Source organism: Oryza brachyantha, chromosome 1 (genome assembly GCF_000231095.2).
Source record: "Oryza brachyantha chromosome 1, ObraRS2, whole genome shotgun sequence".
Classification (NCBI taxonomy): domain Eukaryota; kingdom Viridiplantae; phylum Streptophyta; class Magnoliopsida; order Poales; family Poaceae; genus Oryza; species Oryza brachyantha.
Window position 1 is genome coordinate 17,221,025 of NC_023163.2, and position 26,182 is coordinate 17,247,206.

The 26,182-nt window shown below is 39.6% G+C and overlaps 3 protein-coding genes across 5 annotated transcripts; 2 read left to right on the forward strand and 1 right to left on the reverse strand.

The window, feature by feature from the left end:
- Positions 1 to 10,355: 10,355 nt before the first annotated feature.
- Positions 10,356 to 12,740, forward strand: LOC102722621 (FCS-Like Zinc finger 11-like). 3 transcript variants are annotated; one of them, XM_015837082.2, is made up of 4 exons: positions 10,356 to 10,543; positions 10,923 to 10,995; positions 11,377 to 12,078; positions 12,177 to 12,740. In XM_015837082.2, exons 3-4 carry the CDS (start codon positions 11,402 to 11,404, stop codon positions 12,340 to 12,342), a joined length of 843 nt encoding a protein of 280 aa, XP_015692568.1. In that variant the 5' UTR covers positions 10,356 to 10,543; positions 10,923 to 10,995; positions 11,377 to 11,401; the 3' UTR covers positions 12,343 to 12,740. The 3 variants fall into 3 exon arrangements, with proteins under 3 accessions (XP_015692568.1, XP_006644333.1, XP_006644331.1); XM_006644270.3 differs by having other exon boundaries at positions 12,219 to 12,740; XM_006644268.2 differs by having other exon boundaries at positions 10,360 to 10,543; positions 12,198 to 12,740.
- A 2,782-nt stretch (positions 12,741 to 15,522) lies between these two features.
- On the reverse strand, positions 15,523 to 17,930 carry LOC102699444 (50S ribosomal protein L25). The gene is made up of 3 exons (XM_015838811.2): positions 17,395 to 17,930; positions 16,259 to 16,388; positions 15,523 to 15,869 (listed from the first exon to the last, which is right to left on the reverse strand). Exons 1-3 carry the CDS (start codon positions 17,851 to 17,853, stop codon positions 15,649 to 15,651), a joined length of 810 nt encoding a protein of 269 aa, XP_015694297.2. The 5' UTR covers positions 17,854 to 17,930; the 3' UTR covers positions 15,523 to 15,648.
- A 2,811-nt stretch (positions 17,931 to 20,741) lies between these two features.
- On the forward strand, positions 20,742 to 24,711 carry LOC107303672 (protein SYS1 homolog). Its single transcript, XM_040520028.1, has 3 exons — positions 20,742 to 21,192; positions 22,336 to 22,562; positions 24,004 to 24,711. Exons 1-3 carry the CDS (start codon positions 20,969 to 20,971, stop codon positions 24,009 to 24,011), a joined length of 459 nt encoding a protein of 152 aa, XP_040375962.1. The 5' UTR covers positions 20,742 to 20,968; the 3' UTR covers positions 24,012 to 24,711.
- The last annotated feature ends 1,471 nt before the right edge of the window (positions 24,712 to 26,182 follow it).

The window sequence follows — 26,182 nt, forward strand, 5'->3', positions numbered from 1 at the left end:
ATCACTTGGCTTTTAAAAAGAAAAAGACGAAACGCCTATTTGCAAAAAAAAAAACTCTGAATAAAATTTTTATATATGTTCTTAGTGATTAAAATTAAAGTTTAAAAAATAAACTAAGATAGAAATGTCATATAATCAACTTTAAAATTAAAATTTAAAAAATTAAAATTTAGCTTATAAATATAGGTAGAAACGAAAAGATATTAGGTTCCGTAATAGACCAGTAGTCGGTTCAGCGAAGCAGTGTACTAGAAAATTCCTTTCTCGGAGGAGCGACGAAGGAAAATGGGTCCTCTCGTGGATGCCTGCGTCTCCTGCCGCGTTGCGTGCGCGGAGAAAAGCGCGGTTTTGTTCGGGGGGAGAGGAAGAGGAAGAACTTGCGACTTGCCGCAGTGCGCCACCGCGGTGAGCATTTTGACGGTGGTGGCCTCACCGAATGATGGCACGGTGCACCCGCGACCTCAAAGCCACCTTTTGCCCTCCTCCTATCAGAAAAGACGCATAAAAACCTCAGCTCAGCCTCTCGTCCGTTTCTTCTACCCGCTACTCTTTTTCCATGTTCGTGGGCATTTTGATGCACGATGGATGTGAGCCAGTGAAGGCTGGTTCCAGCCGGCGTAGCAAGCACCACACCACACCACACCAGGGCACAAGCAGCTTCGAGTTTCCACGACGACTCCTCTCCTCTGCAGAGAGGCTCGCGTCGTGGCCATCCGTTGGATTGCGACCAGCCGGGAATTGAACGCGTCTCTCACGGGTGTCATGTGAAGAGGGTTGGGCCAGCGTATACGGTAGCAGCGTATCCCGGTGGTTGCTGTGGCAGCAGTACCACCCAACCGTATCTTGTCCTGTGCTACAACCGTATGGCGTGTGTATGTTTCCGTCGGTGGACCACCACGCATGGGCATTATCATTTTTTTGACACCACAGCGAATTGAAGTGGCAGACATACTGTAGCTAGCGACACCGTAAGTAGCCACTCCTGGCTAGCTAGGAAAGTGCTCCACAGGACTTCTCTGATTCCTAGGGTATGTGGGCATCCAGCATTATCACTATAGCACCCATAGGCCATGGTTGTACAAAATCATAAATTTAGAAATAATTTAAAACTACTTTTAATTTTTTATCTAAATTTAGAAACGGTTATCACGGGTTTACCGCTACTGACCACCAACGGTAGCAGCATAATAGCCATGGTAACGTAAACCCTGGTCCGCACCATCGTTCCGGTGCACCATACCAGCAGTGTACAGTTTCGTCGCGGGGTGAGCAGCGAGCAGGGACGCGGGCACGCTACCTACCCGCAAGCCCTATAACCTATTTTGATCGTAAAAGAACGGGCACCGACAGGAGCGTGCGGGTGCGGGTGCGGGTGCGGGTGCAGCAGCCGCGCGCGCGTACTGCTACGAAGACGCGACGCGACGCGACTTCCGTCAGTTGGGTTGGGCTGTGACTTGCGATCGCCTCGCCGTACGTTGGTTTCACGACGCGACGGTCACGGGCTCTCGGCTGCGCGCGCACGCACCGGCGGTCGCGATCGCGGAAAAATGGGTGTCACCACACCACCGCCTGCATCCACCCACCCAATCTATCCATCGCTTTCTCCGCCCTCTCGATCGCTTGCTTTTTATTTATGCGCTCCCAGGAGGAGCCAGGGCTCGGTCGGTACTGTGCTCAGGTACTCCACTCCACTGTGCAGTTGCAGCAGCAGCAGGTACTCACAGCCTCTAGGATGGCAATGGGTAAATACCCATCGGGTATTGCTATCCTATATCCATACCTACTAATAAAATTTCGTATCATTAAAATACTTATACCCATCACGGGTAAGAAAATTTTCTCATACCCATACCCGCTTGGGTAAACCTTACCCGTCGGGTCACCCATGTCCTCGCAAAAGTTCAAAACAATCTAAATATCACGGTTTCCATATAGTATATTGCATAGACGCTAGATATTTAGGACATCACACATTCATATAGTGTGGTGGAAAATGTATGGATAGTTTAAATACCTATAATTTTGGTTAATTAGGCTAGTCTAATTATATTGGTCATGACATGCATTTAAACTTGCAGGTATTTATTAACCATAGGTAAACGGGTATGTGGATCATAAAAACATTTTCATACCTGCATACCCGTCGGGTGAAGTATTTGTCCAATTACTTACTCATGAGTAATATATTTAGTTCATACACATACCCTAATCGAGTAAATACCCATCGGGTCTCGAGTCACGTGTCCCAGTTGCCATCTCTAGGCTCCACTCCAACGACCATCGATCGCTCTCGTGACTCCTTGCCTGCAGCTGCAAGTCCTCACACCCCCTTTTTTTTCTTCTTCTTGTTAATCTTCACCGCTAATATCGTTCACCATCTTAATCACCGGCAGCATAATTTAACGCATCGCGAGTCCGGCCATATACTATACGATAAGTATAAAAGGCTGGCTGGTTGATTGATTAGTTGATTGATTGATCGATCGAACGACGCATAAAACCAGTTTGATTGATGTCTCTACCTTGTTCCTTGTGATTTCTTTTTCGGCGGTGAGGATGCATGATGATGATGCTAGATGCTTCGGTTGGGATCGTATCAAACAGTGGTCGCTCACAAGGCAAACAAGGCCTCGAAATTTGTTTATCAATCAAAGCTATACTCTATCATCACATTGCTTTCTCCGATATAATAATCACCGTCATTATTATACTTGCCAAACTGTTGCTTGAGCCAGTGCACTACAGTATTGGGTATTACCTGGATTTTTTTTGACACTTAAGCCTTTTCTAAAAGTTGTTTTTTAAATAAACCCACCAGAAAAACTTATTGTAGATTTAAGACCTCTATATCAACATCAAAGTTGTCGGTGCCAAGGTCTAAAGCCATATTGCCAAAGTGCATGATATCGATCTGGCGTGGCCATGAGCCGACAACTCGACATTAGCATCATTGACAACGAGATTGGTGCTAGAGCTATTAGCATTGACCCCACTTTCATCATCCTTGGTTAACCCAAATCCCCAAATGCCGCATTTCCTGAAGAAGTCCTTTAGCCACCTCACTTCAACTCTAGCCCCCCGATAGGCTAGTCAATGATCATGTCAAGGTCTAAGATGTATGAAAGATAGGAGTGTAAGAGCATCTTCAAATAAAAATTTAGTTATTTATTTTAGTTTTGGCAACTCGAATTTATAGAGCATCTCTAAGAGATTATCCATCCCCGCTATCCAAATCTTAGCAAGGGAAGGATGACAAGAGGGTCTCAACCACGGATATCAATTGTGCTAGTGAGAGAATGTGTTGCTAGATTTGGTTATTGAGGACTCAAGTTTAGCCATTTAAATGGCATGTAAGTCAAATAGTCACTGAATATTTTTTTACAAAATTGCTAAATTTAAGTATGGAATTGAGATGGTCATTCTTTTGGAGATGCAAAATTGCCAAATCTAAAAAGGTGCTCCGTAGGTCGTCCGTGATCGAGACAAGGTCATACATGGCATTAAACTTATGCTCAGCAAGGTACCCTCTTCCTTCAGCGCCACCAGTCGCTACCCGTTAGCTCAGAGTAGGCCATCATTGAGACCAACTTTTATCTCCTATGATATTGTATCACATTTTCATTAAAATTGAAACAATTGTCTTCGTACATGGCATCTAGAGATGAAGTATCTGGTGATGCTATACATGTTGAACATGGCGGTGATAGAACTAGAATAATTTTTTTTTCTAACAATCTATAAATAAAATAAGTTTTTAGAAGGGATTAAAGTGTCAAAAATGCAACTGGTACTACAGTACTGCTATATCCGAAAGCTAATGTCTTGTTTAGTTTCTAAATTTTTTTTCCAAAAACATCATTTAAATTTTTAGACACCTAAATAAAGCATTAAATATAGATGAACCAAAAAACTAATTGTACAGTTATGTAAGAAATCTTGAGACGGATATTTTGAGCCTAATTAGTTCATGATTAGCCATAAGTGCTACAGTAACCAACATGTGCTAATGGCGGATTAATTAGGCTCAAAAGATTCGTTCTCGCGATTTCTAGGCTAGCCGTGAAATTCGTTTTTTCATTCGTGTCCAAAAACCCCTTCCGACATCCGGTTAAACATTTGATATGATATTTTTCAAAAAAAATTTCTCAATCTAAACACCACCTAAGCAAAAGGCAGCCCAGCAACCAAGGCTGATTCCACGCAGGGAGGCCGGCCGGCGGATTCGTGGATTGGAGCTCACGTCTTCCCCTGACCCGGATGGGGAAAAAGACCCTCCCGATTTGGCCAAATCGATCTGTTTTTTTCTTTTTTGGCAGGATGGTCGCTGTTCCACGCTAACTTTTCTTTTAGGTTTCCACCCTCCGGTGCTGCACCCAGAAAGGAGAAAGCTGGTTTACAGGGATCGTTCGAAACCGACCAACCCAGAACACTTTTCCCTCTTCGTTTGTGCGCACGCTTTTCAAACTGTTAAACGGTGTATTTTTTGAAAAAAAAGTTTTATATAAAAGTTATTTAAAAAATTCAGATTAATTTGTTTTTTAAGTTTCTAAAAGCTAATACTCAATTAATCATATACTAATGGTTTTCTTCGTTTTACGTGCGCTGATTAGATAATTTAGACATGTCACTTGCGAACGGTGCCATCGTATAGTAATAATAGTAGTAGTAAAACTTTGACATTTTGTAGCATTATTGTGCGTTTGTGTGACCTTGTTGCTTATATAGCACGTCTGAACTTTTTTCTGACTAATTGTTTACGTACTAGTTCCTTGTTTACAGTACCAGGCATAAACCTCGTTGCTTTATTTTTGTCCATTTTGTATTTCTTCACTATTTTAAAAGAAGAGTTTTATCCATCTGTCTGCCCACGAAGAATTAAAATGTATCACACGTTGCGAAAAAAAAAAGAGAAAACACCGCATAAAATTGATGCACGCATGCACTAAAAAACACGAACACCCTAACGCACAACGCACTCCACCACCTTTAATATAAGATGATGAACTCATATATATAAGAAAATATTTAACAGTTTGAGTAACATATGCGTAAAACCCAAAAATAATATTAAATAATCTAATTAAACGAACGCTACCTAAAATCTTTAAAAACATATCGATTCATTTATGAAATGTTAATATTCTTATCTTAGCTAGCAACTCATGATAAAGAAGCTCCCTTGTCACATATACATGGGAATGTTTTGCATATGTCCTGACTTTGTCGGTAGTTTTGTATTAGGTGGTGTTTAGATTGAGAAAATTTTTGGAAGAAGTATATTTGACCGGATGTCGGAAGGGGTTTTTGGACACGAATGAGAAAACGAATTTCACGGCTAGCCTAGAAACCGCGAGAATCTTTTGAAGCTAATTAATCCGTCATTAGCACATGTTGGTACTGTAGCACTTATGGCTAATCATGGACTAATTAGGCTTAAAAGATTCGTCTCAAGATTTCTTCGATAACTGCGCAATTAGTTTTTTGATTCATCTATGTTTAATGGTTTATTTAGGTGCTTAAAAATTTGATGCGATGTTTTTGGAAAAAAAAATTTAGAAACTAAACGAGGCCTTACTCGCTCCGTCGTAGAACGTAACAAGTTTTAAAGCTAGGCATTGCACGGACGTTAAAGATGTTTGTGAAATTAAACGAAGAAATCATATGATTTGCTGAGGAAAAAAAAACTCAACCATCCATTATCATATAGATCGGTTGGGCACTTGGGAATGTGAGTAGGTGATGAAAAATCTATGATAGGTCGAAAAGAGAATGTATAAGTGTGAAGTTGTTAGGATCCGTTTGGCTAAATGGGTTAGGAAAGTGATTTTCTACACACTAAAAAATATCTTTAAATTTCAGTCATTCATTCTTCCCACCTTATTTCTCTGAAGCCCCTATGCAGTGGCTTGGCTCAGAACTATATGTGCTCCTAACCATTTATTCATTTCAATTTCCTAAGAGCATGTTTAATAGTATAGTCAACTACTGGCTTCAATTTATTCATAGTCAATCGAATAGTCAACTCATACAATAGTTACCCATAAAATATTAATACATGTTCCCACATGTCATACACACACTGTGTCTTAAAGCACGTGCTACAACTAACTATAAATTAGTAGCTCACTTCTCTTCTCTCATTCTTATCTCTTTAAAACATATTTATAGTAGGCTTATAGCCTGCCACTGTATCTGCTCTAATGCCCCCATCCATAACCCATTATTCAAATACATTAAAATTTTTGGAAGCTTTTATATTTTAGGTCAAAGTGAGTAATAAATTTCCACCCCTAAACTCTGTTCCTATTTGTCACAATAGTGCATTCTTTAGATTTCTATACATGCATCGAATATCCTAACATGTAATACTGTAGATTATACCTATCGTACAGATACTATGCTCACAGTAATACTAGTTTACATTACAGAAATACTTTATTACTACTCATTTCATTTTAAAATATGGTATGTATTTTGTGTCATTAGGATAAATATTTAATCAAATAATACACTACAGAATATAATTTTTATAACATAAAACTGTAGAGTTAGATTCATATTTGAAACTTCTTTGCTAGTATACTTTTATATCAAATACTATATAATATATTGGTATTTGACCTTTAAACAAAATTTTAGCTATGTATATATAACAAAATATACCATATATTTTTGAAACGGCGAGAGTTGCTTCTTATCGAGAATCTTTTCGGATACCACTCGACCTACGTGTGTTAACTTGCAATTAATCAAGCCTCGTGACCTGCGAGTTAATGCCGAGCTGCCCCCAGTAAATTGCGGTCATGACTCATGACTACCCCAGCCACCTAACAGGAAGCATGAAGGCGTGATGAGCACACAAAGTGACACCCATAAATCATAAATGTACTAAATTCACTACACTTTCTTTGACTAAAATCATCATAGATTTTTGTGGTGCACGGTTCTTACATATCAAGTACCATTTAATACACCATCGTTCACTTGGTACTGGCACGAGTACTCCACTGATTTCCAACATAGGATGCCCTTTTTTTCATCTTTAGAGCACTCCCAATCTATTTCTTTCTATCCCTAGTTATTACACTGTCATGTAAGCAAATTATTGATGTGACAGGTTATTTATTGAGAAGAGATATAAAGATAAAGAAACTGGTTTAAGATTAAAACTCAGTGTCATGTGAGAGAGACAAATGTGTCACGTGATAACAATATATAAAAGTTGTATTGTGAAAGATAGTTTTTTGACCCAATATAGAAAGCAAGATAGTTTCTAGTGCCCTTACATACCGGTCAACAATAGTTTCTAGTGCCCTTACATACCGGTCAACAATTTTGACTTCAGTAACAGGTTTCTTACGACCTCTGAAAACCAGTAATTCAAAAGCACGTGAAACTTAAGACAGGTGATTTTGTCAACTTAAAATTTTAACTACTACTACTCCAACTCCAATTAGGCATAAGCGTATCTGGACTCATACTCCAATATTTTCTTCAAATGGGATCCTCTGCACCAGAGTGTCTGGACTCCTACTCCAATATTTTCTTCTCGTTTTAGCCATCGAACTGGCAGTACTCCCTCCCTTAATAAAATAAATTTCCGATGATGAACTTAAGATACCCACAGCCTTACCTTACCTTTTGCTTTTTTTATAAGCATAAGTGAAATGATTTATGAGTTATTAAAAAATGATTTTTGGATAAAACCTTTTTTACTTGTTTTTAGTGATCTAAAAACGAAATGCTAAAAAATAAACTCCAATAAAACCACTACAAAACAACTCTAATTTTAAATTTTAAAATTTAAATTTTAGCTTATAAGGACAAGCGAAAACATGAACCTAGTTTTCTAAAAGTCACCTTCATATGTTGACTCTTTTAGGGACTAAGGGTGTAGAGTTTTTAACATCTTGCTTAATCCTTGACTATGTAAAGCGGGGCTTTTAATTTTTTTGTCACTTTTTGTCGAGTGGATTTAATTTCTCTCACAACCCTTCTTTGTGACAGGAGAGTACTAAATACGATGCTACTCATTTGTAAGAGTGGCAAAGTAAAATAAAATTTTCCGTTAGTTGTACTCCCTAGCAACGTTGATTGGATATTTAGATAGTGTCGTTTCATTAGTCATGCAACATTTTATTGTGTCGTTTTTATTTGAGCTATATCATCAAAATATATTTTAGTGGGTGAATGAAACAAATTCTCTCAATGTAAAATTTTACTTTATGGTTTAATAGGCTAACACTTCACTTAAATGTTGCATCTAAGTGACTAACATGAGTTAATTAAATATGTGAAGATAAAACGAATTGCTCTTAGTGGAGATTTCAATCTAGTTAGATAACCATGTATAATATGTTTCATTCCTCTAAAACATAATTTTCGTAAATTGTCTTATAGTAAATTCTATGTCACATCACTATCTTTTACTTGCATGACATATCATTTAATGATATTAAAACCTTGTAACATTGCATCGAGAATGACCTAATTACATGCTCCAACTATTAAATAAGCCAGCATTTCTAGATGTATCTAGACATCGAGTTGCTGAGACTCATCCGTATAGGCTTCAGATAAACTCTCTGTGAGACAATTTTTGAAAACTAGACATACTTTTTTTTTGACAAAGCGAGTACTTAACTCAGAGCGATAATAATTTATACAAGGAAAATTTTTAAGTAATTATTATTTCTTTTAAGAAAAGAAATTTAGGGTCCTCAATGTACCGCACTTCTTTTCCGAGGATATACGTGTTTTCTAGTATGGGGTGTTTGAGATAAGCTAAGATTAAAATAATGAAGAATAATCTGATTTTGGTTATATCTATTTAATACTATAAATGGCTGAATTAAAAGTGATAATCCTACTTTAGAAATATCATATGAGAAGCTTTTGTACGAAAAACTTCTGCACAAGATGCACTGCGTTTAGTATGGAGCAGTGGCTTAGAAAATATGTCGATAAAAATATAGTGGGGGTGATTGTTACGATATATTTACAAATAAAAAATAGTCCATGAATAAATTTTTTTATGTACGTGTTAAAAAAGTCAAGACAAAAAATAAAATATGATAAAAATACTCCAATTTTAGAGTTAAAAATATAAATTTTATCTTATAAATATAAGTATAAGAAAAAAAATGGTGCTGCTAACATGCTCGGTGAAAAGATGAGGCTCCAAAATTAATGTTAGCCCTGTCTTTCTTATAATTATATTTGAACAAATATGTGCTTTCATATTCTTTTTGAGGTTTGGGGTATATGCGTTTCTAATGTTGTCACTAATTTTTCTTTGGAAATTTCATGTTGGGAAATCTCTAAATAACTTCCTAAAAAGATTTCTAACTTCTCAAAAAAGTGAGAGAGAAAAAGATACGGATATGCCCTTGCAAACCGGGGGAGTGGACGAAAAATTCTCTGGCAAGTGGACTGCAAGCAGAGTCTGCTCCAGAAGAAAAAAAAATGCCAACACAAACCAAGTCAAAAAAGCAGATTTGACATCATGCATTTTGGTGTCTCCACCACCTGCATAATGAAAAAAAAAATTCCTCCAGCTAAAGATAAAACAGTTAACCAAAAAATTCAGGTCACAACAAAAGAAAAGTCACAAATAATATCCACTTTTCCTTTTTCCTTTTCACCCAAACACAAACACACTATCTCCCTCTTACCATCTCTCTCTACACATGCTGACTAACAACATGACAAAGCAGGTCTCCACATCAATGAAAGCACAACCACACAGAACATGACATCATAAATAGTACTACTTAATTATCTTAACATCATTCCAAACCATACAACAACTTTTTTCCTCAAAGAAAAAAAAATATGCATATCTTAGGGGTGTTTATATGGCAAAATTTTTTTGGCAGAAATGTCACATCGGTCGTTTGATCGAATGTCGGAAGGGATTTTCGGTCACGAATGAAAAAAAAAATTTCACAGCTCGCCTGGAAACCGCAATACGAATCTTTTGAGCCTAATTATACCGTCATTAGCACATATTGGGTATTGTAGCACTTATAGCTAATCATAGACTAATTAGTCTCAAAAAATTCGTCTCACGATTTCTCATATAACTATGTAATAGATGTCCAAAAATTCGATGTGATGTTTTTTAAAAATTTTCTAAGAACTTAAACAAGGCCTTAATCAACCACCAAAAGAAAACAAATCTCACCAGCTGACACTTGTCCTGCACCTGCAAAATCTAACCCATTGTTCTCAATCAAATCAACAGTGTGTGTGCTTGGTAGGGACAGGCCCCTCCTAGAGAGAGAAATTGTATAGAGAGAGAAAAAAGTGTGTACTCCTGGACTACTAGTAGGGTCCAACAACTACCAGTAAGTAGAGAGAGAAAGTAGAGAGAGAGAAAAGAGTTCTCTCATAAACCTTCTCTCTCCACCTCCACTATTTCTTCCTCCTCTTTATCTTTCCGGGGAGGCATTCGCCGGCCTCAAGTCTCCTCTTCCCCCACCCCACTTGTTGCTGCTGGTGGTGGTGACCGGTGCTGCTGGCCGAGGAGGCCGGCGAGAAGGTGGGGATACGCCCGATTCTCGATTCTCCCGCGTCATGGCGTTCTTCTTTTTCTTTTGTCTTCGTGGGGGATTCTTGGACCTGCATTCCATCGTGGGAGGAGGGACGGATTGGGAGGCGTTCTTGGTTGGGGTTTTAATCTATATGTTGGTTCTTGGAATTCTATTCTCTTTTTTCTGATCTGGGTTTTTTTTTTCTGATCGTTCTGTCCCGTGTTCGATTTTTTTTCCTTCTCGTTTTTCTGGGGTTTCTGTGATTTTTAGGGGGTTTAATCTCTCTTCATTTCTGTGTTCTTGTGGGAAGAAAATATTTCCACTGTTTTTTTTAGTCATCGGTTCATCACTGACCGTGTTGCCCTCGCGCTGTTCTTGGTTTTCCAGGAGATTTTGTCGCTGTTGTTGATGAGCGAGGAAACGATCTTGTGAGGCAAGAGCAGTCGTCGTGAAGAAGAAGGTGAGAATGGGGTGATAATTGATTAATCAGTAAAGGCGTGTTTTTTTTCTTATATTTTGTTTAGATTCTCTGTATGATGTTGCTTTTATTATGTTTTAATCACTAACAAATAGGAGTATTATCTAGGCGTACAAGCTAAGGAATCTGTAGAAAAAAAGATCACATTTTTGCCTTGCACTTGAATCTTTTAGAACGCTTCTATTTTAGTTCTCGATGAATACATACTAGTGTTCCGTAACAAATCGACCTGATTGTTCTGTTCTTGACTCCATGGAGTTTCTTGATACTGACACTAGAGTAAAGCCACTTCCTAAGTTGTTGTAGTCTTAAAGAAGATGGTGGAATTACAGAATTAAGTTATTAACACGATAAAATCTGCAGCGGGAAGAAAGCTAGGGAAGATCAAATGGCAGCTGAATCCTCTGTGGTTCCACAAACTTCCTCTGAATCGATTGCTCAGAAGATGGGGTTCTTCAGGGTCCCTGACCTTCTTGTCAAACTGAGCACCAAATGTTTGATCGAGATGGATTCAGTCCGCAGTCCAACATCTCCCCTAGACCTCAAATTCTTCCCAGGCCTTGGTACCAAATCACCGAGGTCATCTTTCCTTGATGCCAACCAGAACCAAAAGATCTTGCTTGGTGACAGGGTTGGGCTTGGACTAGTGGATTCACTTACTGCTGATGACAGCTCCACTCCCTTGGGCAGTAGGAAGGTCCTTCTTGGGTCTGAGATGAGAATCACTGATAATTTAACTTCCAAGAACAGCTTCACTGCTCCTGTCGAAGTTGAGGTGGTTGATCAGAAGGATGAGAGCATGTATGATGAACTGAAGGGTAGTTTCATGTCTCTGGATGACATTCTCAATTCAGAGGATTACACCCGTGTTGTTTCTCGTGGTCCTAACCCTAGAACTACCCACTTCTTCGGAGATCGTGTCTTAGAGTTTGAAGGTGAGCAGCTGATGCCCGATGAGAATAAGAGGGAGGAGAGTTTGCTCCCTCATCTCAAAGAGGGTATGATGAGCTTCTGTTGCCTTTGCGGTGAGGAACTCAAAGAAGGGAAAGACATCTACATCTATCAGTAAGTGATCCAGTATAGTGGACGCATCGTTGTTATGGATATTTGTATTGATTTATTCAATAAACCGGTAGTTGTTTTGATCTTTTCTTTATGTTTAGTATTCTACCTTTCAATTATAGGGGTGACAAAGCCTTTTGCAGCATGGAGTGCCGGGAGAGTTTCATGGAAGATGAGATGGAAGAAGGCGAGCCCGTGATAGATCACTCTGCACCTCCTAGCAGCCCACCCACCAACGGTGGCTGTATCTTCCAGCTGATCCAGTGAACGAGCATCAGTAAACAACTTGATGTGGTCTTATCTGAAGCGCTGTCTGAGGTTAATAAGCTGCAGCCATGGATGTGATCATATTTCATTGAGTTGTTGCCTGAAGATTTTTGTCTGCGGCACTGATGAATTTACCTATTGAATTCTTAATTTACTTACCTGGGTCCTCGAATTTTTGGAGGAGCCTGAACGGTGACTTTGCTTCCGGTCATATTATTATTTTGATCGGAAAAGGGCGTGCGTTTGAGTTTGAGCTTGTGTTTGCTTGAACCTCATTTTCAATCGGCTGTCATCGTGTTGACACCGTTGATCATCACTATCATGTATCCGATAATTCGAATATATGTTTCTGCTTGTTTTTTTGCGGAAAGAAAGCGCTAATCTTCAAGTTTACTAAATGCTATTATTCGCTTTTACTTTCTGTCATGATGATGACGATGGTGATGTTTTGATTCTCATAAATTGTGGCAATCGCTTCCAGCTTGTCTGCGGGATATAAGAATCAGCTTGCAGCAGCACAATGGCGTGCAATCTTGCATGGTGATGTGCAGCATATCAATCAGGAAATGCTAGCAGTAGTTTCCAGTTAACATTTGCACGCTACTTAGTAGTGCCCAGATGATGTGTGATTCATGCGAAATTGGTTCAGGTGTTACCATTGCTTTAGCTGGGTCGCAGCTTTCATCTGCTCAGGAGGAGGACCTGTCCCTTCAGATGTTGCTCTCGTTTCAGGCTTTGAAGGCAGTTTTGTTCGTCCATTTGCGTTGCGCCAGTTTCTGACGTTGATTGTAGACCTCTCGTCAGGCCAATCCAAGTGGTTTCTGATTTCTTGATTGGCTCTGTAGCCCATAAGCAAATCCGGCCCAACCTAATCTGCCGTCGCTTCCCTTGGCGACACCCGCGCGGGGCGGCCGGCGGCCGTCGGCCACCGGCGCTCGGTTCTACCGGCGAGGGCGGACGGGAGGGCTCTACGGGGAGGAAGGAAGGGTGCCTCGACAACACCGGAGCCATCCATTCTTTTCAAGTTTGACTGATCAGGTAATAAGTCTTGATAAGGTCATATTTTTTTTATGAGTGTTTACTTGTTTTTTTATATGACGTCGTTGATTTTTAGATCTATGACCGCTTGTCTTGTTTTAAGATTTTTATCTAAATATAAGCTATAGGTCGTACTTAACGTTATATTAATAAATTAAATCATAACAAAATAGCTATAATTTTATAAAATTTTTGAATAAGATGAATAGTCAAGCATAACCTAAGTTAATGACACCAAATAAAAACCAAAGAGAGTGTGTGTGGGGGTGTTTTTTTTTCAGTTACAAAGGTAAGAATGTGGCTTTTGACTTATGACACATTTGTTTAATTGTAGGGTCGTAATAGCTTATCAGATGGTAGTCCTTGCAGATGAATCTAGCGATGGATCTTGTCTCATTGGAGGTGGATATCAAAATTAAATAGGAAGGGGGATAAGTCGGCTGATGAACCTCTAGTATCTAGATAATTTAGTGTTAGTGAAGGATACATGAGTCTCTTAGGCTCTAAACCACAACACTAAGGAACACAAAACAAACAAAAAAAGTAAAGATAAAAAAACTAATTAAGATTCAGCCTTCTTCTGCCCAAGCTCCAAAATTGATTTTTGTTGCTTTGGCATCCTTCTAAGCCTTCACCGACTTCTTCCATTCATACGGAGATCTACATCTCTGCGAGAGAGAGGGAGGGAAGAGGTGGCGGCTCTAATCCGCATCATCCATCACCATATTATTTTTACAACTACAGATCTCAGCAAATAGTCACCATACAAAAATATTGTTGTGCTACCATGCCACCACCAACCACCTCCATCAGTTGACGCTCCAAGCCGTCTCCACCAACTCAGGTTGGCATTGAGGCTCTTGGCACCGCCGACCACCATATTCTGCCATCGCGTTGCGCTGCCCCACCAGCTCAACCATGGAACAGTCAACACCGAAGCTTCCACCGTTAGCCACAACCTTGGCCCTTGACGTGTTGCCACACTCCTCGTTGTTCCTAGAGCGCCATGGAGCCACTCTGTTGTGCCTACACTGCCGCCTATAGCCTTCATCGATGTTGTGCCACTCCCTTCCATCGGGCGCATCATAGCCCCGCTACTACCTTCATAGCGGTCGTGTTGGTCCTCGGCCGTGCAGCCAGCTCCGGTGGCAGCCAGGAGCGGAGCTGTATGAAGCGAGAGGGATAACTAGGAGCGGAGCTGTATGAAGCAAGAGAGATAACTAGGAATCTGGTTTAATTTTTTTAACTAAAGTTCTCTATTTTCACCGTACTAGCATTTTGCCCATGCATTGCAACAAGATTTTATTAAAAAAATATCATTAGCATCTTATTAAAATAGAGTTAATAAAAATGATTTGATATATATGTCTCACTTATTATTTTTAAAGGAAGAAGTTAATTGTAGGCAGGTGACAGATTCATCACTACTCACCACCTTAACTACTTTTTTATATGAGTATAAACACGAACTTACTCAATCCAAATTCAACATGTGATAGCCTAAATCCAATTCAAAGCATTAAAAACAAAATAAGCGATACCCCTTATTTCGTTCTACCTTCGTCCTGGCGGTGGCAAGAGGAGGATGGCGTTCGCGCTAGGGTGTTAGTTGAGTTACTGACTGCCAGCTTGATGGAAGGATCTATGGAGATTCGGTATTTGTTTGGATTTGGATTACGTGTTTATCCGTGAGAGCAAGTGTTGCATCAACCGTCGAAGTCGTTCGCACCGTCTGCAACCATTTGAAGGTTGGCGGTTCATTGCATTCGTGTTATTGGTCTTTTCAACCTGGAGTGTATTCAAAAGTTTGCAGTAATAAAATATCTCAACCTCCTTGTGAATATGGTGATTTTTCTGTAAAAGTGTTTTTGGTTTCTGCGCTGAAGTCTGCTGCCTCTGAAAGTACCACCATATCTTTAGCGGTGGTGTAGAAAGCACAACGTTTTTTCAGTAGAATGAAGAATTGAATACCAATGGTTACACTAAAGAGAACTTAGGTATTTAAACACGTCATGTAAAAGCTTTTTCAACAAAATCTATCAAAATGAATGATTTCTATGAACAATCCATGCCACATCTGAACATGGACGTTTCTGAATGGATTCTAGTTGTAACATCTGGCTTCTCAAAACATTCATTCATAGTGGTCCCTGACTACAGTTCATCCTAGTATCCATTCTAGGGGGGCAATCAACTCTTGAATAACTCAAGCGTGAATACAAAAAAAAAAAAAGCTTATTCTGTTGGAAATAGTTGATACAACAGAAATTATTTCGACTTCTTCTGGTCAGGCGCTCTTGATCCTATAATGCTACATATGGGTTGTTCTGGTGACTGAAGCAACTTAAGGGCTGGGTGGACTTTAAGATCACGCATCAGCAATTTTTGCCCAACATCTAACTCGCTTAGATCCACCTCAATGTAGGGTGGTACTATGTCAGCAGGGCACAGGTACTTAACTGTCCGTTTTATTGTGTTGAAGTAAGCTCCTGCATATAAGATACCATATTAGCCTGGAAATTTGTTAAACAGAAGCTTATTAAAAAGCGGGCGTGCAGGCATCACAGAGCAGTATATGTCTGCAATGTAGTTAAAAACTGTGTGAAAATGAACAAACTCAGCCATTCAACAAACCAATTAAGTGGCACTGGACCGTTTAGTGCTGATCAAGATAAATGAGAAACTTCCATTAGCATTGTGCAACGGGACTGATTCAATGTGACCTAAATAACAGATTTTCTCTTCTGTAAGACAGCTATGTGCATCTAACATCCGCTCGCCCGTTTATGATATGGGAAAATAATGGAGAACATTTTTTTTGTTTGAAACTTCAACTAATATAGATGTGGCAAATGAAATATGAAATGCAGCTACATACCTTTCCTGAGACCAGGTGATGCGTCCTCTCCAATGAACATCAAAGGAACATCTATCTTTAGTAACGCTGAAGAAGGAGCTCTCATGAATGTCACATTCAGAGGCTCATCAGTGCCCGCGTGCAAGTGTACCTGAAAATATGATTGCTCAAATAAGTAGTCAAAGAATGTGCAAAGAAAATGAGGACTGAGGAGGGAGATATCCTGAATATTACATCACTAGCTACAGGCTCACAAGGCCACAACTGCACAACTAATCGTAACATTCACTATTGCATCGAGATGTTATTCGATACATGCAGTGCAGTTTGCAATTGACACTTTAAAGTAGATGGAATTGCGTCCAATTTATTTGTTGCATTGAGCTAGATACCATCATAATATTTCATTATTCCATGAACCAGATCTGTTGTCAGCAAGACCCTGAAGTAGGTGGCTCTGCTGCTTATACTTGTGACAGGCTGACAGCAGCAATAAAAGCTAATTTTATTTCATTATGGGAGCCATCGTTGACACTAGAGAAGCTGAACAAAAATTATTTAGGGATATAGCACAACTCTCATAATGTTTGTGAAAACGAGGCAACTGAGTAGAATATGGAAATGATGTGACATTATATAGTCTGATTGGAAAATATATGAAACAAGCACTACTGAAGACAATGATTGAGGGGGCATCCATGTCCAAGCCCTTAAGCCCAAACTAAACTGAACAATGCAAGATCTTTAATGTTTTCTTTTACATAATTGGCTGTGCTGTATCAATTCAGCCAGACCAAAATGGAAGTGGATATTGGCTAACTTCACAGGTAATGAATATTTGAGCTTCGGAACTTGTACTCAGAAAGCCAATTATCAATCTAAAAACGGATGCTCCTGAATACCCTAAGACAAGAAATTGACATTATTTTTGTAAGACAGATGCATTGAGCATCAAGTAGAAAATTACTTAGTTCTTGTCAAGCAGTTCACAGTGAGTGTTAAACATTGAGCGCTAACTACAGAAGGACACTGTAATGTAGAATAAGCTACGAAATGCAAAGATAAAATATCCAAACTACTTTATCAGCAATACTGGCATACTACCACACACACAATATGTACTCGAACCGAACAAGGCAAGTAGGCGATCGGCGCACCTTGCGCGGCAGTACGCGGACGCTCTCGATGAGCTCCCCCTGGCCGGCGTGCTCGGACCAGACCTGGAGGCGGAAGAGGCGTGACAGGAAGAAGGACCGCCCGAGGTGGTCGACGAGCTTGCGGATCTGCTTGGACTGCACGGAGACGAGCCGCTTGTTGCCGCCCTCCTGGCCGTTCTCCTGCTCGAAGACGATGGCCGGCACCCGCCCGGCCTTCCGCTCCTTGGCCGCCGCGTGCCTCCCCGAGGAGGCCCGAGGCACGGCGAGGATGAGCTCGTCGTGCTTCGCGTCGGGCCGCGGGTGGCCCGGGAGGTAGTCGAACGGCGGCGACAGGAGGTCCGGGTGGTGGTGGTGGTACTCCGCGGTGGCCGCCTCCACGGCGGCCGCGGCCGAGAGGTGGCGCCCGAGGAGGGGGAGGATGGCGAGGGTCTGGATGGGTCGCCGGAGCAGCATGGCCATTGCGGCCTGCGCCGGCGGCGGCGGCGGCGGCGGCGGCGCGGGTGTAGGGGTTTTGGGGAGGTGGGAGGAAGAGGAATGGTGGGTTGGGCTGGCTGGAGCGGAGTAGCGGAGTGAGGAAGAGGAGGTAGGTGGGCCGTGGGCCAGTAGGGTTTGCTTGTGATGGGCCGAGAAGTTTCGGCCCGTGAGTCCGTGACAGCTTTATGGGCCGAAGGTTGTGTTTACAAAGCCGTTTGCTCACTGGAAATTAAGAGCATCCGCAAGAGCAATACAATAGTTTACGGACTATCCCTTCTTTTTCTAAAGTAAGATGTTTTAGATATTTTTTAGATTCATCTGTCGATTAAGTATATCGTTGGCATATGTGTTAATATTCATTAGCAATGCACCAAACACATGGCAGGTCTGTTGCTTGACATAAGGTGATTGACCACGATTACATTTAGATTATATATGCATCTCATTATATTTATTCATGTTTGCGTGGGTTTAGAATGAACCATCCTTTGTTTCTACTCCCTTCGTCTCAAAATAAACCATTTTTTTACTTTTTACCTTTAATTTTTGACTCTTCGTCTTATTAAAAAAATTTTGCGATTGATATTTTTATTTTTATTAGATGATAAATCATGAATAGTATTTTGCGTGTAACTAATTTTTTTTAATTTCTTGAATTTTTTTTAAATAAGACGGATGGTCAAACGTTAGACATGGAAACCGGAGAATTCGTTTTTTTTGGACAGAGGGAGTATGCATAACGAATGCAACACAGGATCACGAAGGTCATTGCAAATATTCTTTAATTATCTTATAGTTAGCCACATATCCTTCGATGATTATTTCGATCTTGGAGAAAGTATGACTCTTGAGAGTTTGAGAAGGTTCATAAAAGTTGTCGAAGTTTTCAAAACGAATATTTGAGATCACCTAACGTGAACAATATAACTCGATTACTTGCACTTTCGGAGAAAAGAGGTTTGTCGGAATGCTAGGTTCTATATATTGTATGCATCGGAAGTGGAATAACGAAGAGACATTGGTATATATTATGAAAGCTTGCATCATCATTCATAATCATCCTTATCTTTTGGCTTATTTTAAGCATAGCAAAACAACTTATTAACAATTATAAAATATGTGCAAAACTTTATATACGGGTTCTTAGCGATCTAAAGCAAAGCCTAAAAAATAACTACGATGAAAAAATCCTAAAAATCAACTCCCAGTTTAAGTTTTAAAATTTAACTTTTGGCTTACAAGCATAAGCATAAATGAAAAGTTAAGGCTAAATATGATTATTAAAATGAGGGAAAATGGATCCCAAAGAAACAATGCAACGAGAGGGGAGAAAATATTAGAGTTTCCCGTGATGGAACACCCAATCTTGAGGAATTTATTAACACAAATAAAAAGACAAGGGATAATGAAACTCACCATCAGCTACGAGACGATCCGGTAGAGCTTACACCGGTGGCAACGTCATCTAGATGAACATACATGATTTTTTTATGTACTTCATGTCGTGAATAATATATTGAATATTAATGCTTGATACAATTAATGAATAATTTCTTCTAGAGCGAATAAAAAATTCTACGAAAATATGCTATGTGTGCTTGTGCATGCATCCGTGAAGTTGAGATAACTATGAAAAGACCTATAACCAATTAAATCCTAACTAAATATCTTTACGTAAATAAGGCGCCATATGGATGGTGTAAATAAATAAAGGTAGTATCATAATTAAAATTTGGAGTTGAAACTTTTCAGCCAAATTATGTTAAGCTGAAGCGTAATATCAGTCTCAAATGAATTCGAATTTGGTAATATAATAGAACTCCTGTCCACAAGGACCACAACTAGGACACAAACAAGTTGAACAACATGTTATTTCAATAACATAATTGATGCATATACAATAAGTAATTTTGAGAAAGAATCCACGACAAAACTTTAGTTGGTTCTGTACCTAATGTACCATCGGCACATTGGATTTATTCCAAGTTAAACATTTTCAAATATGATAAAGTTTATAAAAAAAGTATTAACGTCCATAACACTAAATTAGTTTTATTAGATTAACCATCGGATATATTTATATAGTATATTTAGTTTGTGTTACAAATATTGCATTGGAGTATGAATTCTCATGGAAAGTAGGCATCATAATTAGTTTACATTATTATTATAATTTTTCAAATTGATTATTTCGACTTCTTTCTAGAAAAATAATTATTTATATTCCTTTTTTTATAGCATGATAGACACATTTGCATATACACACCATTACTCACGTGTGCCATACTTACACATACACAAATATGCTCTGTAAATGCAAAATCTAATTTGCGTAAAATTTATTGATACCAAGCTAATCAAACAAGAACACTACAATCTCAAACCGGTTCAACCAGATGCAAAGGTAACCGTAACTCATGCACAACGAAGCACCAGGAATCCAGGATCAAACATACCTGGCAGCTCAATCAGAGGACCGGTTCTTTTCAGCCATTTAGACTTTTTAACTAATCCTTAATTTTCGTTAGCACGGTTTTCAAATGGCTAGATGTTGTATCATGTTATAATATGTCTAGATTCTGCCATGGATCCATGTATATATTTTACAGATGTGTCTAGAATCGTTAGCACACATATGAATCTATGCAAACTCAAAATGTCTTATAATATGAAACAAATGAAATATTTTATACCAGAAATTTATATATAGAAAATGTTTTAAAAATTAAATAATTCCTTTCCCAAATATCTAATGATTAGTACTCAATTAATCGTACACTACTAAAATTTCTGAACTCCAGTTTAGGACGCGCCCAGGGAGTGAGAAAACACCCTCCCATTAATCCACATACAAAAGAGAAACCAAAAAAGAAAGAAACAAAAGCATATTCCTGGCTGCTCGTCCGTTCCAGCACCAGCAAACCTAACAATCTCTCCCCCCGCGACTCGCGAACCACCCAGCCCCAGCGGCCAGCGCAGCGCAGCCGCGGGAGGCAGGGAGATCCCGCCGGCCGGCCGGCCCAACCACCGCCGCAGCTCGTTTCCCCGCGCGACGCCCCGGATCTCTTCTCGGCCACCGGCGGGAGCGGGCGGGGCGAAGATGTTCTACGGGGCGATGGTGTGGGATCCGTGGCTGATCGTGTCGCAGATCGTGTGCCTGCAGTGCCTCTACTACCTCGCACTCGGCCTCCTCATGGCGCTCCTCGTCGGCACCCGCGTCCCGCGCCTCACCCTCCTCTACCTCTTCGACTTCGCCACGCTCACCCCGCGCACCGCCACCGGCTGGTGCGTCATCGCCTCCTTCCTCCTCGCCGCCGCCGCCGGGTACGTACACCCCCCCCCCACACACACACACACCTACCTTCTCTCTCCACCTTATGCCCCCCATTGCTCGGGATAGACAGCTCCTCCTCTCCGCTTTAGTCTTCTTGGTTACTCCGTGCTACGACCTGCTTCTTGTGTGCGCCTGATTCTTGTGCAAGATTTACTAGTACGGGAGGTTTCTTCTTAAGGAATTGGATTCCTGCGCTTGTGTTTGCTAGTTGACTACAGGTTGTAAGACTAATGCCTGGTAATTGCTGGTTGACTGGGTGTTTGTTCTCAGATCTGTGCGATTAGGGGAGGTGTGCCAATTTGGTAGCGCTAACTTGAGAAACTTGTTACGAGGAAAGTAGAAATTTACCTCTTTCGATCAGTAGTTGGACGCAGCAGCAGTGAAGTACCAGCTCAAATTTTACACCCGAATCTTTGGCGTAATGTGAGGACCATGATGTGATTCTTACAAGTCAATGCGTACATTGTGAGAGCGAGAGTACAATGTTTCTTGGTATAGTTTTATTTTCATTTGTTCTGAATGTGAACTTATGGTGCTTACTATTGTATCCTCGTCCTGAATTGTATGTATATATGGCAGTTAGAATTGAGAGATGCTTAGCTGGGATTAAAGGAGCATGTACATCGATTGTCTAAATCTTTCTTGCAGAACTCTGGCTTCATTTTCATTTGCTGCTCTTGTCAGTTTCGTTCTCCAAATCACCCTAGGACAGTTTGTAACATAGAGGAACTATGCCTCCACTTTCTCCCAGCAACCATTACAGAATGCAAAAACTACAACCAACATACCGCGCACTATTACATCTTGGTGATTACAGCAAGCAAAGAGGCCCTTTGGGAAACAAATCCCTTTATGCTCTATTTTTTTTCATGCATTTTAACAGGTTACTAACAAACAACTTAAATTAATCCTCCAAACTATATTTGTCGTGGGTTTTGCAGATTGCAGAAATCAAAACTATGCTATTAATTATCAAGGACAAGCTGGTTCTTGAAGTTCTGAGAAAGGATTTTGCCTTGTTTAACTACAAAGAAAATAAGCTTGATGATGTTTAACCCTTTCAGTTGTGTAACCTTGTTTTGGTTAAAATATGGTTGAATGCTAAACTAACTTTCATGCTTTTGCTTGTGCAGAGCTGCTTTCATGCTTTATGTGATTGAGAGAGCTAAGAAGTGCCTGGACTTTGCAGCCACCCTCTACATTATTCATCTGTTTATTTGCATTGTTTATGGTGGATGGCCAGCTTCAGTTACATGGTGGGTTGTTAATATTGTTGGTTTGGCGATCATGTCTCTTCTTGGTGAATACCTATGTATAAGGCGGGAATTAAAAGAAATTCCAATATCACGGCTTCGTGCAAGTAAGCAATTAAGTCTTACTGAATCTGGCTTATTTTTATATTTTAACTCTATATAATTATTTTCTTCATATATGCATAAAAAGTCCTGTATGATTTGCTTGCTTACCCCTTTAGCCTTTTTGTACTGTAGTATGTAAAGCCCTTACACAATCATATTGTGCTAGCTAGAGTATTAGCCTATATTGCCAATGGACTATGAAGCAGTGGCATGTTAGTATGGTAAAATAAATCTTCTCAATGATTTTGATTTTGCTGCTTGCCACCTAGCTTCATGAGACCTGTAGCTTAGACCTTGTTCCATCACAAATGCCCACGTTCTGTAAAAAAATATATATTCAGATGTGTTTATGCTGTTGGCTGATGGGATACAAAAGTTGAATTATTGATGTAAAGAGTAGTAGAAAGGCTTTTCTATTTAGCTCTCCTTGGTATGTTCCATCACCAAGTTGAATTGTTTGTAGAAGTATTGGTGTACTACAACTTGTATATACCATGTAGCTAAATGTTTTAAACCCAAACCCTAGAAAATATGTACCAACCTTTTGGTTTGTGGGCATTTTGCTAGTCCAATTCTGGCATTTAAGTTGTGAATTCAATTTTAGCAGTGTTAAGATGCTTAATTGACTTCATATTGTTGTCTTTTTATAAAGTGCTGTGACAAGTTTAGCACGTCATTTGAAATTACCTGAAATTTGAAGTTCCATCATGTTATGCTGATCTTAGTCACAGTCGTCATTTTCTAACATTTCTGACTATGGTGCATTCTGACACAGAATAGTGTCATGCCAATTAAGGCTCAATAGTGTTTGGTTAATGAATTCTAGCTTGGGCTGGGCCTTCCATGTGCAGATAACTTCTTGAATTGTCTCCAGTGAGGGATGGGCTCAGAATTAGGTTTGCACTTTGCAGTTAGTGTCACAGACTTACAGTGATTAACTGGCCCTAAATATTTTACTGGGATTTAGGCTTAAAATGCTTCTGGGCCAGCACTGCGGGCTTTTGACTTGGCATTCTATGAACTTGAAATTGTGAGATAGTATAGAACATGTGACCTCACAAACATAAAGAATAAATTTTGATATTTTACCTGGTCCAGCGCTTAATTGTTTTCATGCCTTTCTCAGAGTGGCTTCAAGATTAACCAGTAGAAAGATCTAGCATGTTGTTTATTCATATATTTTACAGACGCTATCTATAAACAAGAATATGCCTGCACCTATTATCTACTGGGCCAAGAACAATAAAATGATACTGTTGTAACGAAATTATGTACTTTCAGCTCGTGGTTGGTTGTTTCTCTTTTCCCTTTTGCGGTATATGGGATTTGGTTCTACTACATGAACATACAGCTTTTCTCTCTTCCGAGTCACTTTTTATTAGGGATAATCTTCTCCAGTCACTTTGAACTTGTTAGCCTGCTTAATTTTCTTCTATCTTTCAGGTGTTTAATCTTACAGACTAAAGGAGTATAGATGGCTTCCAAATGCTGTTACCCCCCAAGGGATGCTTGTTAATATGTTTCTTTAGGAATAGAAGAGACTCGTGATACATGTTTTCCTCTCTGGTTTACAACCAATACTCTTCAAACTTGCAAGGTGATGCATGATCTCCCAGTAAAGCCACAAGATAGAGACTGAGTGCAAATCAAGGCTTCTGAGGCCAAGCATAGGAATGCCAACTCAATTTTAAAGCATGTATTCAACTATTCAAGTCTTCTCATCTATATGGATAGTCCCGTTCAATTGACAAAAAAGGAGACTACTTGACAATTTGTATGGCTAGATACAAACACCTTTGAAACCTGTGTTCTTTAGTCTTAGAGTCTGTATTGCGCCATTCTATTCTTCTGTAGCTTTATCCTGCAGATAATATATCCAGTTTTCCTGTGCTTCCCCCTGTGCTCATTCCAACAGAGTTCAGTTTGGCCACAACACATGACTACTGAAACATCCATCCAAAGCATGTTGTCTTTCTGAACGCCGTATGGTCATGTATATCGGTATGAGTGCCCTGTGTGTTACGTGAAAGGTGTTGACATGAATTGGATAGATACATGCTTGGTACGACTTGTAATCTCAATTTCAGGTGAACTCCAGCTAAAATTTTAAAAAATGGGTGCCCACTTTTTTTTGGTTCCGTAGTTCACTAGTACTACGTGATGACACAATCTCAGGTAATTTGTTTGTTACTGCAATCTCAGGTGTCAAAACTCAAAAGCACTTCTACCTCATCTTTCTCACTGGGATTAAATATGCATTTGACATTTGTTTCTGTAGAAGTTGTCTCAGTGTGCTATCGGTTTTCAGGTTTTGTGTACAGCTGTATATGTCAACTGGTTGTCCTGCCCAGCATTTGCGGTGCTCTCATGCCTCGTTTTTTACTTTCAGCTGCAGTTTTGCAGCCAGTAAAATACCAAAGCTACAGACAGTTCCGCGAGTAAAAGAGCAAGTTAATTGCTGCACCTACATTTATGGGTTTTATCTTAAGTCATATCAGCAACAAGAATCTATTTTATAATAATATGTACAAAAGTAAAGTCAGGTATGGTTTCTTCATTAATACAATAAAATATTTTTTATTACGCTAGTTTCTTTTTTATACATCGTCATACAAGAAAATTTTCTTTAATAAATGACAAGAGTCAACTCTAAGCCGTTGCTATACATGACAACAGCTTTTCTTTTTTCTTTCCTCTTTTTGCTCCACGTAACAAATTTGCTTACGTGGCGATTGAGAGATTCAGCTAATAATCACCTTCGTACGTGTTCTTAGCCTTTTATTTTCGATCAAGACTTTAAGAGCAAGTTAAGTACTCCCTCTACAATTAGCTCCCGATTAACAGCAAGTTAATTACTGCACCTACAGTTAGCTTTTTGCAATTAAGAGAAGTTAATCACTCCCTCTGCAATTAGCTCCATATTTGCTGGCGGCATTTGCCCATTTTTTTGTCTTATTTTAGGAATAAGTAAAACACCAAAATTGCAAACGAAAAAAATTATGAATAAAAATTTTATACATATGTTTTTGACGATTTAAAAGACAAAGTTGGAAAATAAATTACTATTAAAAAACTCTAAAATCCTTTAAATTTAAGATTGAAAATTCATATTTTGGCTTACCAGAGGCAAAAAGATGGTGCGTTGAGGCTTCAGCAGCGTGGTCCAAACCCTGAAGACTGAATTATCTCCACTTCTTATTCCAACGTGTAGATCAGCTACTTTCAGCTGCGTGACTGCTTGCCCGTGTATTCAGTTTAAGCAGACTTGAACGTGAGCTAGCTGGATATACGACACCTGATTAGCGCACCTGGTAATTGCATTTGTCGTCGCCGGTGAACTGGACCTAGCTATATTCATTATAATCCTCAGGTCAAAATCCGTTTGTTTTGAGCTTCCGAACCTTGCAAGCCTGTACTGTTATGTTCCAAGACAGTACTAACCATTTATCAGGTAGGAGTAGCACAGTTTGCATGATCTGTTCTTGCTTTGGTATAAAAATTTTGAGCCATTAGTATTTCTCCATCCTGATGTGATCAGGTGCCATTTTGTCAAAGCTCTACAAATCTCACGTTTTTCTCAGGGGAACTAAATTAATTAATTAGTATCTACCATGCGTTGACA

Excerpts from the sequence above, each read along its gene's own strand:
- LOC102699444 (XM_015838811.2), bottom strand. The coding sequence starts at position 17,853 with ATGGCCATGCTGCTCCGGCGACCCATCCAGACCCTCGCCATCCTCCCC. Across the intron at positions 16,389-17,394 it reads TCCGCGTACTGCCGCGCAAG|GTACACTTGCACGCGGGCAC; the intron begins GTGCGCCGATCG and ends TCATATTTTCAG. Across the intron at positions 15,870-16,258 it reads ATCACCTGGTCTCAGGAAAG|GAGCTTACTTCAACACAATA; the intron begins GTATGTAGCTGC and ends TCTTATATGCAG.
- LOC107303672 (XM_040520028.1), top strand. The coding sequence starts at position 20,969 with ATGTTCTACGGGGCGATGGTGTGGGATCCGTGGCTGATCGTGTCGCAG. Across the intron at positions 21,193-22,335 it reads CTCCTCGCCGCCGCCGCCGG|AGCTGCTTTCATGCTTTATG; the intron begins GTACGTACACCC and ends TTGCTTGTGCAG.
- LOC102722621 (XM_015837082.2), top strand. The coding sequence starts at position 11,402 with ATGGCAGCTGAATCCTCTGTGGTTCCACAAACTTCCTCTGAATCGATT. Across the intron at positions 12,079-12,176 it reads AAAGACATCTACATCTATCA|TATTCTACCTTTCAATTATA; the intron begins GTAAGTGATCCA and ends CTTTATGTTTAG.